The 15,775-nt window shown below is 32.8% G+C and overlaps 1 protein-coding gene across 16 annotated transcripts in view; it reads right to left on the bottom strand.

Moving 5' to 3' along the window:
- The window catches only part of LOC144978403 (hemicentin-1-like), a 155,519-nt gene that overhangs the window by 10,449 nt on the left and 129,295 nt on the right, over positions 1 to 15,775 (bottom strand). For 2 of the 16 annotated variants that reach the window (XM_078924383.1, XM_078924384.1), the window contains 6 exons: positions 15,031 to 15,093; positions 13,593 to 13,655; positions 12,467 to 12,562; positions 9,331 to 9,543; positions 6,931 to 6,984; positions 6,281 to 6,316 (listed from right to left, as the gene is read on the bottom strand). The exons of 1 other annotated variant lie outside the window; for it this stretch is intronic. In XM_078924383.1, the coding sequence (XP_078780509.1) occupies positions 6,281 to 6,316; positions 6,931 to 6,984; positions 9,331 to 9,543; positions 12,467 to 12,562; positions 13,593 to 13,655; positions 15,031 to 15,093 (525 nt within the window). The remainder of the gene's footprint in view (positions 1 to 6,280; positions 6,317 to 6,930; positions 6,985 to 9,330; positions 9,544 to 12,466; positions 12,563 to 13,592; positions 13,656 to 15,030; positions 15,094 to 15,775) is intronic. 13 more of the 16 variants (XM_078924390.1, XM_078924392.1, XM_078924395.1 and 10 more) reach the window with 11 other exon arrangements.

Below are 15,775 nucleotides of genomic sequence, written 5' to 3'. Positions count from 1 at the left end.
AATAATAATAATAATGAAAATGATTGAAATAATAATAATAACGAAACTAATAATAATAATAATAATAATAATAATAATAATAATAATAATAAAAATAATAATAATAATAATAATAATAATAATGATGATGATGATGATAATGATGATGATGATGATGATGATGATGATGATGATGATGATGATGATGATGATGATTATAATCATAAAAACTAATAATCATGATAATAATAATGATAATGACGATGACGATAATGACACAAATAAGAATGATATAATAATAATAATAATAATAATAATAATAATAATAATAATAATAATAATAAATAATAATAATAATAATAATAATAATAATAATAATAATAATAATAATAATAATAATAATAGCAACAACAACAACAACAACAACAACAATAATAATAATAATAATAATAATAATAATAATAATAATAATAATAATAATAATAATAACAATAATTATAATACTTATAATAGTAACTATTATTATTATTATTATTATTATTATTATTATTATTATTATTATTATTATTATTATTATTATTATAAGTATCATCATCATCATCATCATCATCATCATCATCATCATCATCATCATCATCATCATCATCATCATCATCATCATTATTATTATTATTATTATTATTATTATTACTACTATTATTATTATTATAACTATAATGTAATAGTACTCGCCTAACTGTTATAGTAAATAATTATTTTGAGTACGCAGACACAACAGAAAGAAATAGAAGCAAGCTATTGCATTGTCAAAACATTTACATGTCAATATCCAACTCATAAAAAGGGTTTATGATGCACGCACAAATTCGGTCGTTGAAAACCTTAAAATAAACAATTGATCAAGGGAAGCAATACAAAGCGATACAAATAAATCTCCAATCTAAGGACGTTTTTATGCAGAATGTCAATGATGTTAAGGTAGTTAGAAACCAACAAAGTAGCTGGAAGTCATAGGAGGTTTGATAAACAGTTAAAGCAGCAAGTAACAAAAATAAGATAGGCATTTTTATCTCGAGTATGGAAATAATAAAGATTTTTGATTTATATCTTCTATTCTAGTCCAATCATCCAACAGTATAGCATCTGTGACGGAACATTATAATTATGGTATCTCGTCTTTAACATGTCGTGCTCTGAGGTTTCGAGGTAAAATGATATAAGTAAGAGTAATTTATGGATTTATTATTAACATTAGTTCATAAAATTGAATGCGGCCAATAACCGCATGGGTGACACTACTAATTGCCATTCTTTGGAAAATGCGTTAACTCCCTCGTTACCACCCATAGGAAAATCGTCACATTCGTTAAGATGCAGCCAACATTTTTCTCATTCTAATTTCTTGTGTACATCATAATATTTGAACAAAAATGTATGGTAAGAACTAACAGATTTTGTGTTTGAGTGAAATTAATCTATATTTGTATAGGTAGGGTATAAAGCTTTGGCGACAATCCGGAAAATGGCTGGTAACGAGAGAGTTAAAATTTTTTTTTGACCCAGGGACAATTTCGTCTTTCAAATGTCGATCATCAAAATGACCTTCAACTTGGTAAAAACTCGCAAACCTGGGACCCCAGAGTACAGTAGAATAGACGCAACCCTTGGCGTGATAAATAATGAATCTCATAAATTTCACTGGAAATGTATCATTTGTGGTCTGGAGTCATCTGATCATCCATTGTATAATATGTGTGTTAATTTATTTTACTATTTGCATACCTATAGAATAACATAAAATTTAAGGGTTAGAAGAGATAAAATATATTATAATAAGCATAGTAAATTGGAAAATAAGCATTATACATTGGGACACATACAAGACTCTTTTTCAAATAAAATAAAATGCGAGACAACGCCAGGAAGCAATAGACTGTATGCGTCAAATTTTCAAAAGCTGTGGTTTCAAATTAAATCAGCAGAAAAGCAGGTTTTGAAAACAGGCTAGGTAAAAAAATGAGAAAAGATTTCAAACTATCAAGGAAAGCGTCGAATAAGGTATTAACATAACAAAGAATGCTATGGAGTGTTTTGATATATATATATATATATATATATATATATATATATATATATATATATATATATATATATATATATATATATATATATATATATATATATATATTATGTGCTCTTAAGATATTGGGAAGTTAATTCAAAATTAGAATTAATATAAAAATATAACAATTGTGATAATTCTATTTATTTTTTTGTCCTATAGCTCAGTTCGTAGAGCCTCGCTTCACACACAAAGGGGCCAATGTCGATTCCGAGTGCTGTCGAGATTATTATTTGATCCTCTCCCCCCTCTCGTCTACTCAACAGTGAATGGGTATGGTGGAAAGTACTTTGCGATAGACTAGCGTCCCATACAACGGATAGCAAGTAATTGCTATTGTCGTTCACGCAATAGAACCATGGACCGAATGGCTCTTAGGGACATTTTTACTCTTTTATTTGTAGAGAATGAATGGACGGAATCTCTCAATTCAAAATACTAAACGTTTTCACATCCGATAATTTTAATTTTTAAATTTACTTTTCAACATCTTTTTCACTCCCCCATGTTACCAGTTTGTGGCAGTAGGTCATGTATATCTAGGGAAGGGTAATTGTTTGACATAACGACAATGACACAATGAAAATTCATGGATCCAAGACCACAACGTCGTCAGTTATGGTGTGTCATTTGTTAACATTCGATGCAGAGCCCACACCGTCAGTCAAGTTGTTGAATGCGTCATAGTAAAATTCAGTATATTATTTATCCCTACATGAAGAGCGGACATCGCTTTCCAGGTCATCGCTATTTTCATAATGCTTCCCCTTCAAATACCCTTTGTGCTTTGACAAAAAGCGGGAAAACCTGGATGCAACAAGGTCTGCATTGTATAGTGGGTGTTTGTAAGAGTCTTACGTCTCAATCGTAGATATAAGTCCTCACCATCAAACGTTTTCTTGTCCCTCCAAAAAAGTTATGGTAAATCTATATTATTATTGGTAAAATAGTGACACTCAAAAACTCGGAATGGGTAGGACATGTCTGATGAATTCCGAGCGATAGCTTCCCTCTTATGGCACTAACATGGACACCAGACACCAAAAGGAGTAGAGGAATACTATGAGAATGATTGAGGAGAACAGTTGAGAAGGAAAGAATCAAAATGGCATTTGCATCCTGGCGGGAGGCCCTTACTGCTGCAGCCGACAGGTCAGCCTGGAGAAGATAGATGTATTCACGGCCCTTTTCTCTACGTGGAGAGATGGGAAGAGGTCAGGCAAGTCAATCATCTTTTGGGACTGTGACTGTAACGATATAGTCCACATGGAAATTCCCCACACAGACAATTAAACTAGTTATGTACAAACATTAGAAAAGCATAAAGGAAGGTTCAGGCAAGTGAGAAGAGACAAAGTCACAATCGTCTAGTGCGATAAAATATCGTCACCAGTCACGTCGTGAAACATAGTCTGCTTTGGATCATTTGGGACTTAAGGCCCTGATGATACCATCCCATTCAGCCCAGATCTTGCTCATTCCAATTTTCCTATCGTTTTACTAAAGCTCAAAACGTATCTGAAAGGGAACAACAATGAAGATGGAGATGAAGTTGAAAATAATGTGCGCTATTGGTGTGTGGACAAGAGTGGTATAATTTAGTTGACTGCATTCACCATTTTGTCCAACTGTAAAGGATCGACATTGAACTGAAAGGCATCTGTATTTTTTTTTTTTAATGACATACCATTGTCTCCGAGAAAGAGTAAGATTGTGTTTGGTTCATACTTTATCTCAAGCATTGACGATGTTTTGATTTGGGATTCATTACTTTTCAATATGCCCTCGTAATGAAAGCACCGAACGTCATGCCATGGGGAAAGAGTGTTTTACAGTAAGTAATCAAATGTGGAATAAACATTGTTTTGGCGTTTTAACATAACTGTAGTTCATAGATTGTTTTAAAGTAACCGTAACAACAACAAAAAAGGATTATAAAGCATTTAATGTTTTAAATTTCAACAATAACCATGAAAACGTATAAAACAACGCATTAAAAAAAAAACTAAAATATATTGTTTTAAATTGCTAAAATCTTAAAGAAATTTCAGGTTAATTAAGAACGTATACAAAACATCATACATAACTAGTATTGATAGCTAAGATTATAGAATGTTTTACTGCAATTGAGAGATCGTAGTGTTTAAATACAACAAGGAAAGCATATAATTGTTAACATAACATGGAAAAAATGAACAGTGCAGTTTGTTTTAGGAAAGTGAAGAGAAGTTGAGGGGGAGGCTGCTTGAATGAAGCCAACGCTAGTAAAAGTCCAATAGCAACTATGATCTAAAGGATAAATAGTAGGATATAAAACTTACGAACATAGACATTTGTTCATAAGCAACATTTAATGATATTTATTCAATATCAGTATAGCCGACTACGGTTTGCAATTTTTCAAAACAAGGACCTAAAAAGCACTATCTTGCCTGGCATTTTTGACAAATAAACAATACACACTCCATGCCATTTGTGCATGTAAGAAATAGAAAATAAAAACCGCAGTGAGGCGTGTACACATTGAAATAAATGACTCCAACAAAACATAAATTAAATGATACAATTCAATTTAGAAAAGAAAGCAACTGAAATGTTCTCTGTATTGAATAAATATGAATTAAAAAAAAAAATCAAATTCGCAAATTTGCAAAACGCTTAACATTACAAATATTCTTCACAAATTAATATGTATTATGAATTTGGAGACACAATACCATGATAAAAAAATATAACAAGTATGGCGTTTAACCTCCTTCTTGGTATTATGATATGTATAAAGAAAGTGTCTAAAAATAAAATTGAATCCAAATGGATGTGAAATTTTATCTTTCAACTGGATTGTTTGAAATTTACATAACTTTTCTTAAAAAAACATTGATTTATTTTTGTCTTATATAATTTGTACCGCACATTTTATAATTCTTCTTCTTTAGTGTTTCATTCATGGTGTTTTGTTGACAAAGGGGAGCCCAAAAACGTACATATTATCTGTCGTCGTAAATTAATTTGAAGCATCTATTCAATTTTTCTTCTTCTTCTTCTTCTTCTTCTTCTTCTTCTTCTTCTTCTTCTTCTTCTTCTTCTTCTTCTTCTTTTTCTTCTTCTTCTTCTTCTTCTTCTTCTTCTTCTTCTTCTTCTTCTTCTTCTTCTTCTTCTTCTTCTTCTTCTTCTTCTTCTTCTTCTTCTTCTTCTTCTTCTTCTTCTCTTCTTTATTATTATTATTATTATTATTTTTCTTCGAGCTTCAAGCAGGAACATTTGTAATTTTGATTTAAGATTCCATTGGCTGAATATACTTTACCACAACACAATAAATACCAGATTGAGGCTGTGAGTCACAAATAAGATATAACCGACGCGCACATACATGCAGGTCTGATAACCGGACGCAATTATGTGCTCGTTTTAACATTGTTGTCATGGAGAATAGTTTTGCGCCGTCGGTTTGAGAGTATTTCCATTACAACAATGAGCCCATGACAATTTGGGTTATGAGACCTGTAAATGAGTACACGTTGGATATAACCATTTAAAAAGAACAAAACCAAAACAATTTGTACAATGATATGTTGAAACAATGATCTAAAAAAAGAGAATAAGACCTGTTCTTCGTTTTGTACTGAAACTAAAACAATGATAAAAAATAATTGTTGATTTTGATTACAATATTAGTCAACATGCATTAATGATGCAGTGTTAGTACAAGTCTGCAGCACTCTGGAACAACACCCCTATATAAAATTTTGGCAAGAAATATTGTCCTTCAAATATCGATCGATTACATTGACTCTAATCTTGGCTAAAACTCTCAAACCTGGGATTGGCAAAGTCTCAAGTTTGAGAGATTTTGCAAAGATGAGGGTCATTTTAATCAATCTGTATTAGAAGAACGAGTTTTCTGGCCAACATTTTAAATACGTGTTTTTCTAGAGTGTTGCAGAATCATATATTCATAAAACCATTCGTTTCTGTAAATTTGGTTTGTAAATAAACTTGTTATGGATAAGATATTGCTTATGGATAGGGTAAGAAATGAATAGTTTGTACGGTTGTTGTTTGATTTTTGTTTTGTTTGTTACTTTTCTCGGTTTGGATTAATTATTGTTAGCAGAAATAAAAAAAAATATTTTGCATTGCGGTCTTCAGCATATCGTTGCATTAATAATCAAAACATACCCATAGTGACTCCCTTTCTCCATTTATTATCAATCCCTAAAAGAGATACAGGAAGGATATCGTTAACATGGTTGGAAATCTCGTGAATGCAAAATAGTTTGGAGTCAAAATATAATACTGCTAATTTTGATTTCAATATTCAATTACTTGCGAAAAAGACGTGACAAATATTTCTATTCGATCTGTTTGGAATTTAAGTGATGCATCAATGATCTTTTTTTTTTTTGTTATTGGCTGAAGAAGGGGTTGAATTCGAAACTTTCCTTTTCAAAGATGTTATATTCATTACTGTTTACTACTTTTTACAGTCCACAGCTTCTAACAGCTTAGTATCACTACAATCTCTAAGTGGTATTTTGATTTTTTTTAGAAGCTGTTATATCGATCATTAGCTGTTCTACAGATAGAATGAAGTTGACGTCACGCAGGTCTTTGTTATTCATTTTTGCCATCCGCGTTTATGAGTAATTCTCATTAAACTGTATTTTAATCAGACTACAAACGTTCGAGATTACACATAGTTTATAATTCCGGATGTCAATGTTATGAGCTTCCTAGTCAAGCGCATACTATCTATTAAATCAGAAACAATTATCTTATTTTAAAAAATAATCTGTAGCTCAAAGTTAAATGGGACCCCAGTTACTTACTAGAGACATCTCCTGTGGTATCTGGATGATAGGTAGGCTCGGGTGTTGTGTTTGCTGAGGGAGGAAAGATGGTCAAAAAATGTGTGTGTTGTGTGTTTTAACAATATAGCATGTGTAGTCCGTTATTTCTGCCATACTCTGATACATAACATTGTATGCTCTTCTGGCCAGGAAAAACACTTTGTTGAGAAAAACAGTCGATCATTTAAACAGACGTCCAACTTGTCAATAAATCTTAAACCCGTAACGAAGATCCCGATAGGTCAGTTGGTACAACACTTGCTTCATACGCAAAGGGACTGAGATCGATCCCGCGGGTGAAGCTAAGATTTTGTTTTCGACCCTTCCCCCACCCCCTACCTGTCCACCCAGATATGCCTGAGTCTATTAGATCTGGGGGAAAGTATTTTGCACTGGACAAGCGCCCTATCTGAAAGGAAACAAGCAATTGCTGTCGTCAGTTTCACGTTATAGAAACCGGGAGAAACTCATCCGCCTCAATGGCCCTGAAGAATTTTAATCCTCTCCTTCCAGCCATTTTCAAGATTTCCCCCAAGACTTCACACCCAACTAACACTACATGATATTATATTTTTTATCACTCAGACAGAAAAGCAGTAAAGTTCTTGCGATACATAATTCCTTTAGCAAAACATGCTCTACAAGACACTGTTCATTTTCTTTAATTTTTATGATGTACAAAAGAAATTTGAATAAGAAAACTGTTGGTTGTAATGTAACGAATGTGACCATTTTCCTGTAGTTGGTAAGGAGAGGGTCAAAACCGCGACAGAGAGATTTTTGACAATAGTGACAAGTTGGAGGTTCCCTGAATTCATTGAGATCTGAAGTAATATTTTATGACCAAAGTGTAAAAAAAATATTTTGTTAAAGTAGGAAAGTGAAGGAAAACAGTATCAAAGAGTCCCAAGTCTGAGTCATGCTGTGCTTATTTGTTTCAAACCAATTATAATTCTACTCTGTGGTATGTGTGTGTGTGTGTGTGTGTGTGTGTGTGTTTGTTTGTTTGTATTTGTTTGTGAATGGGTATAAGAGGAAAGGTATTTCTATCACAAGTACAAACGATGATAAATAGAAAACAAAGGGGATAAAAAAACTGACGAAAAAGGGTTAAAAATCAGAAAATAAAAGAATTTGATCACGTATTTGTAATCTTCTAGGACAGTTTTATTGCTTTTACATTATAAAAAGAAAAGAAAATTATAAACCTTTACTGTATGTATTGTACATAGGTTTGAAATCTATGTGTGATGGGGCAATTGGACTGTTAGAACTCGATGAGATTCGCCACTGATGGATTAGGGTGTAGTGCAATAATAGGTGAAACAACTCATCATGTAATAGTTTATATCAGTTGATTTATTTGGGTCAATTCAGCTTTTACCTAATGGTGAATCAATTAATTCCATCTTTCTCTATTTACATACAGATTCCTCAAAACGACTTTAATTGCTAATAATAATCTGTTTTCAATTTAATTATTTTCAGGCATGTCTTGTCTTGTCTTGTCTTATGCTTAGCTGGTTGTCGTACTATGGAAAAAGCACGTATTTAAAACTCGTCCTTCAAAATATCAATCGATTAAAATAACCCTCACCTTGGTAAAAGCTCTCAAAAGTGGGTCTTCATGAAGTCCCAGGTTTGAGAGTTTTTGCCTTCGCGAAGTGCCAGGTTTGCATTTTTTTTTGGTCAAGATGGTGGTTTTGATCGATCAATAGTTTAAATACGTGTTTTTTTTTCAGAGTACTGCAGTGTAGCGGCTTTAACTGGCTTCATTCTAAAAATTTCCAATCGAATGATATGCTCTTCTGAAACCATTTATTATGGGTTTTTCTACTCAATGGAAAATTGTTTTTAATTTTCTTTTTGCTCAATTAATAGGATACACGAATATCTCAAAATTGTTTTTAGGGGAGAAAGTAATATTGTAATAGCCATATTACTGTTTTCCGCAATTAATTATAGAAAGCATCTTTCTGGCTGTTTGTTGAAACACATCATGTTCCATTCAAAGATCTCCATTTCAGAGCATTCATTTCTCTTTTTTTTATCCAGTTTTGAAGCTTTCCTTTGGAAGACACCTCTAAATAAGATGAGTGCGATTTATGTAACATTAGAAGTAAACTGCCTTTTAAACCCCTTATTTTATACGTGCAGACCTCAAAAAGTTCTCTTCACAATGATTGGGAAGACACCATCACTCACAATCCATATATTTGGACACAAATTACAGCTACAAAACGGCAATTTTTTTCTTCAACCTGATTTGGTTAGCAACCATTGATGGGACTTTGTATCCTATCAAATTGAATATATCTGATCTGATTTGACGGATGGATGGATAGATATGGATATCCGTTGCATCCTTTTACTACTCACGTTCTCCGGTCATCATATTATCATCAGTGGTGTCTTCTGATCCATCTTGTGTTGTGTCACCTTCCTTTGGCATCCAACCGCCTGTGCTCTCTTGTACGTTTGTCATCATATTATCAGTGGTCTTCTCTATACCCATCGCGTCTTTAGTCGAGTGCATTGTATCTACATCCGATGTCATCTTAGTGTTCACCATCATCTTTTCGGTTGTTGACGCTGCGTATTTTGTGGTAAGTAGTGATATATTGTATATTTACGTAAAAATATATTAACGATATTATATAAAGAGTGGAAACTGGTGAGAAGGATGTAAAGGTGTGAAAAATTAAGGTGAGTGGAAAATTCAATTAAGAAATATAATATTGTTTGGAAGGAAGAAAATAGATCAATGAAAAAAGAGCAACTTCACACATTATTTAGAATTAGAATTATATATTATATAATTTACCCTGGTTTCAGACATGCATAAGAATTAATTATGAAATGTATATGTAACACAAAATCCTAAAAAGTATTACGTTTTAGTGAACATCCCATAATAATGATTAAAATCATTCAAATCTTTATAAGAAAATATTTTTTTACATTCACAAATCTGGTGGAAGAAAAAAAATTACATTACAACTGCAGATAAAAAGTCACACAGATTAATGATAAAAAAGATGAGATATGACTAATATATTCTCTACTTTGAAAATTGTGTAATAAACATCTAAAATAAATAACATATATATCTAATATAAAAGCAATCAATTAAAAGACATCATTCATGCCAAACATCAAATCTAACGGACATGCGATGATAAATAGAAAAGCATATTACTATGCAGTACTCGCTGGATACTAACACGTCAAATTCTTGCATGCTCTATAGAACGGCACGCTGGAACTGGGTGACCGAATATTATCTATACAATAAGTCGTTTCCTCGCATCAGAATCGGATTTTGGCATGCTGGGATTATAGCACACTTTTGGCTTCTCTATAGAGCGTGTTAGAATCCAGCGACTACTGTACTGTATTTTAAAAAAATACTTTTGAGAAATGAAATTAGGGACGTCGCTTTTCTTCAGCAAAACGAAATAAAGTGATAATAATATTATAACATGTTTTAAACTGTTGCCCACAAGATGGTATTTCAACCATCCTTGAGAACTTGGTCAAAGGTGGGAACAATGGCAAAAGTACATTTAATCATTTTGATCATACATACATACACATATAAATCATATATCTGTATATAATAGACGGAGAGAGAGAGAGAGAGAGAGAGAGAGAGAGAGAGAGAGAGAGAGAGAGAGAGAGAGAGGGAGGGAAACAGGGTGGTATAAAGAGAGAGAGAGATAGATAGATAGATAGAGTGATAGATAGATAGAAGAGACAGAGGTAGATAGATAGATAGTTAGATAGATAGATAGAGAGAGAGAGAGAGAGAGAGAGAGACAGAGAGGGAGAGAGAGAAAGAGAGAGAGAGTGAGAGAGAGTGTGTGTGTGAGAGAGAAAGAGAGAGAGAGAGAGAGAGAGAGAGAGAGAGAGAGAGAGAGAGAGAGAGAGAGAGAGAGAGATTTTTCTCAGGGTTGACATCTTCCTATAAAATAAAACAAGTGCAGGCTGTAAAGCGTTATTGATTGCACTAAAAAGCGGTTTGGTACTAATTTAATTTCTCACAACATAAATTATTTTCATCTGTTAGCGACTTTATCACATACTTTTTCTTAATTGAATAAAGAAAAAAATGAATATTTGTCAATCTAAGTTTTAAAAAGCGTCATACCTGATAAGAGCGCATTAAAATTATTGTTAGAAAGCAATAGATATTCAAATTTGCAACTTTTTTGTTTGTTTATTATTATTGCTATATATACATTCGTCAACAATTATATTAGTATAAAGCTGAGTCCCGATCTTAGATCGAATTTTTAATCTCGAATCTCGTGGTTTAACAACGAAACGCTAGAGAATGATTAGACCACAACCGATATGTACATTATTGCATGTCTGACATCCGAACGGCAATTATGGGCCTAGTTTAACATTGTTTTATTGGTCAATATTTTGCGTAGTTTTTTTGATGTTGAGATTTTCATAACATCAATGAGCACATGATGAATTGGGTTATCAGACCTGCAAATAAGTGCGCGTCGATCACAACCAAAAGTTGAGGTTAAAAAAAGGGACTCCATTTGTAGATTACATGGTTTCTTTTAATCCGCTAAATTGGATATCATGAGTGTTTGTATATAATATTTTTTTAGGAATTTTCAAAACAAACACTAACAGAATAGTATGTGTCATAAATTAATACACTCTTCTAAACACAAAATGCGTCTGATAAAAAACTTGGTTGTTTGGATATATAGTGATGCATTAATTTATTCTATTGTTTTAATGTTTGTTATTTGCTGAAGAAGGGTTTTGAGCCCGAAAAGTTCCATGTTTGGTATTTTGTTCTTTTTTGTTGTTGTTGAAGCTGTTATATCCACTTTTTTCGTTACTTTTTACAGTCCACAGCAGCTTAGTTTCACAATGGACGCTTAAGTTATTAAAAGTCCGAAATGTCTGAATCGACGTGGGCTTATTTGTTACTATGTAATCAAGGCAAAATATTGTCCAGTACACACAACACTGTCAAATCAAGCTCATAAATTAATGCGTTCGGTTATTCGATATGCAAGTTCTATCTGCACGGGTGTCCTAAACCCATCTGACATCTTAATTTTGAAAGGAAGTTAACCCTCTCCTTACCAACTATAGGAAAATCGTCACATTCGTTACGATACAACCAACACTTTTCTTATTCAAATGTCTTTGGTACATCATAAAACTTACGGATAATGAACTGTGTGTTAGAGCAGTTTTGCTAAAGAAATCATGTATCGCAAGAACTTACTGCTATTGTGTTTGAGTGATAAGAAATATATTTAATTTTTCTGTAAGTTGGGTGTGAAGTTTTGGGGAAAATCTTGAATGGCTGGTCAGGAGAGAGTTAAATTCTACTTCAGCATTGTTGAAAAAAATATTTTAAAATAAAAAAGCTTTCCAAAATAAATGAAGTTTAAGTAATATTATATTAGGGCTTGTTGATTTCTTGTTGGTTATTTGAAATAAGCAACCATAATGACTGGGGATTTTGACTTACAACTGGTATCAATCATGTCGTCGGATGACATCTCGGTAGCGTAAGACATTTTACCAGTGGGGGATGGACGTGTGTTGTACATATTATCATCTTCAGCTAGAAGTATAAAGTGTGTCATCGATTCAAATAATAATATTATGTGCTGTCAGTTGTCTAGGCTATATCATAATGAAATGTGTTTGTTGATATTTAGTGTGTCAGGGTAACCAAGCATTGAAAACTGAATTCAAAATCTAAATATATATCCCTATCTATAATATATTCAAATTGCCATGGTCTTATTCCGCTATACTCTATCAGGAGAAAAAAACACGTATTTAAAATTGGGCAGAAAATGCAGTCACAAATATCGATCGATTAAAATGACCCTCATCTTTGCAAATATGCTACTCTTAAACATGAGACTTCACGAAGTCCCAGGTTATTAGCACAGATGATGGCCATTCATTTTAATCAATCGATATTTGAAGGACGAGATTTTTAGCAAATTCAAAATACATCTTTGCTTTTTTAATTGGGAAGATTGGATGTATCTCTTTTCAACGGCAGCCCTTCTTCATATACATTTTAGACAATTTAAGACTACACTCTGAAACTAAATACACAATATTTTATTAAATGTATCGATAATAATAACGATTAAATTCATTTCATTGAAAAAGATAGTTCATAATTGTTTTGTATTTTTTGTGTGGTTACAATACGGGTAATTGCATGACATTATCATCTTAAATCATTGTTGTGAAAGCTGCTTTGAGACATACATTTATCACGAACTCATTTTAAGCTTTCATTGGGTTACAGATTGAAGAAATATGAAAGATTGGACCCTTGATCCTTCATTATATAATCTGTCGTACACTGTAAATAAAACATGTTTTTCTAATTTTGGCCAGAAAACGTGTCCATCAAATATCGACCGATTAAAATGTCCCTCATCTTTGCAAAAACTCCCAATTCTGGGTCTTCCAGAAGTCCTTGGTTTTGAGAGTTTTTGCCAAGATGAGTGTTATTTTAATCAATCCATATTTGAAGGATATTTTCAGGCCAAAATTTTAAATACCTGTTATATATTACAGAGTAAGACAGAAATAACTTTCCTTTTTCGATCGAGTGACTAACTTACTGGAGACTTCCATGTCGTGTGATGTGTTTTCTTGTTCGGGGCCATGGGTCATGTAGGATGTTGCTATCGATAAAGTCAAACATAACGTAGATCAATGTGATATGGAATTTGAGAAAAAAATTATTCTACTCTCTAAATACGGTTGAATAATTAAAAACATCGACACTACCAGCATAAACCTTCAGAAATATTTTTACCTGTCTCCATGTTAACATATTTTACACAATTTAATGCATAACGCCTTTAATTTCCCTTAGAGTATAATATGTTAGGCAATTTTATCTATAACGTCCTTAATCCGCTGCAGTGCAATATATTAGACAATTTAATGTATAACATCCTTAGATTTACTCGAGTGTAATACATTAGACAAGTCTATCTATAGGTAACGACCTTAATTTTGATTGGAGTGTAATATATTATAAAAAATAATAAATAACGTCCATCATTTCCACTACTGTGTAATAGATAGTTCGAAGATGACGTCACTCAGGCATTTGTTATTGTTTTTGACATTCGCGTTTGTGAGTTGGTCTCACTAAACTGTATTAACCTGACTATAAACGTTCATGGTTACACCGAGTTTGTGTGTTGGTCCGTTATACTTCCGGATGGCAATGTTGTGAACTCCTTGGCCAAGCGCATTCTATCTATATATTAAATTTAATGTATAACGTCCCTCATTTCCACTAGAGTGCATTATGTTAGACACGTTAATGTATAACGTCATTTATTTCCATTAGAGTGTAATTTATAAGACAATTTATTATATGACCTCCTTAATATCCATTAAATAAAGTGTAATATGTTAGACAATTTGATATATAACATCTTTAATTTCTTCGATAGTGTAGTGATAAGGAGCATTTCAACTTATCTTTACATTTTTGGATTGTACTGTATATGACAATACGATCAAAATTATATGTTTGGATTCCATCGACTACTTTATTACATGACAAATTATTATTTATACGGAATAAGATAATCATAAATATTGATTTCGAATATAGTAGATGTATTTAAGTATGCCCACATAATGAGAACTAAGAAATACTGCAGTGCCCTCCCTACTAAAGTCACAACAAGATCTTGACAGCCTCAAAACTCTGGCCCAGGACAATGACCGTGAAACAATTGACAACATCGATGGAGAGAGCAGCTATCCTTATCAACCATGACTGAATCACACAATTCTCAGCAAGTGTCATTCGGACTGCGAGGTTTACTACTACTACTACTACTACTACTACTACTACTACTACTACTACTACTACTACTACTTCTACTACTACTACTACTACTACTACTACTACTACTACTACTACTACTACTACTACTACTACTACTACTACTACATTTTGAGTAATTTATTTTTAAAGCTCTTATTATTATTTTGTATTCAGCCAAAGTCTTAACAGTCGTTTTCTGAACTTACTGCTGTATTCCGAGTACGATGTCGATTTCTCATCTGGCGTATCAGATGTAAGGGGCACCTTGGCTATGGAACAAAGTAGTGAGTTTGGTAATGATTAGATTGCTTATGACGTAATCTCTCCATTTCTTCATTTCGGTTAGAAAAATTATTCTTTACTTTATATTTACCTTATTTTCTATAAAAAATGAGCATTTATTGAGAGCAATATCCACTAAACGTGGTAAAAGCACTTTACAAGGGGTTCCTGCGGCAATGTGGTCAATTCGTATGACACTCGCTTTCGGATCGGAAGGTCCTGGGTTCGAGCCTCGCTCGACGCATAGTTGAGTTCTTGGAAAGGATTCTTTACTCACATTTTCTCACCGTAAAATGAGTACTTGGCTGTTAACAGTGTTAACTCTGTCCGAAAAAATTGTAATATCGCTAACAGGCGTCATGTCCCGTCCTACATGTTAAATGTTGCTGTTGGCCAGGGACTTCTTATAAAGCGCTTTGAACACTATATAAAAGCTCAATTTTTTAGACCACAACAATACTTAACATACAGGACAAAGACATGACACCTGGTAATGTGATATTACACTTTTTTTTCTAACAGAGATAACGCTGTTAACGTTAACGGCCAAGTACTCATTTAGAACTTGAAGTAACGTGGAATAAAAAACCTTTTACAAAGCCTTAGCCTTACCTATACACCGCTCAGAGCGGGACGCGAGCCCTTTGTCTTCTAGTCCGGAGGCGCTTG

The sequence above is a fragment of the Berghia stephanieae genome, chromosome 8, assembly GCF_034508935.2.
Source record: "Berghia stephanieae isolate SIO BIC M18660-M18661 chromosome 8, UCSD_Bste_1.3, whole genome shotgun sequence".
NCBI lineage: Eukaryota > Metazoa > Mollusca > Gastropoda > Nudibranchia > Aeolidiidae > Berghia > Berghia stephanieae.
Note: the sequence above shows the minus strand (reverse complement) of the source record. Positions and strands in the feature narration are given on the sequence as shown.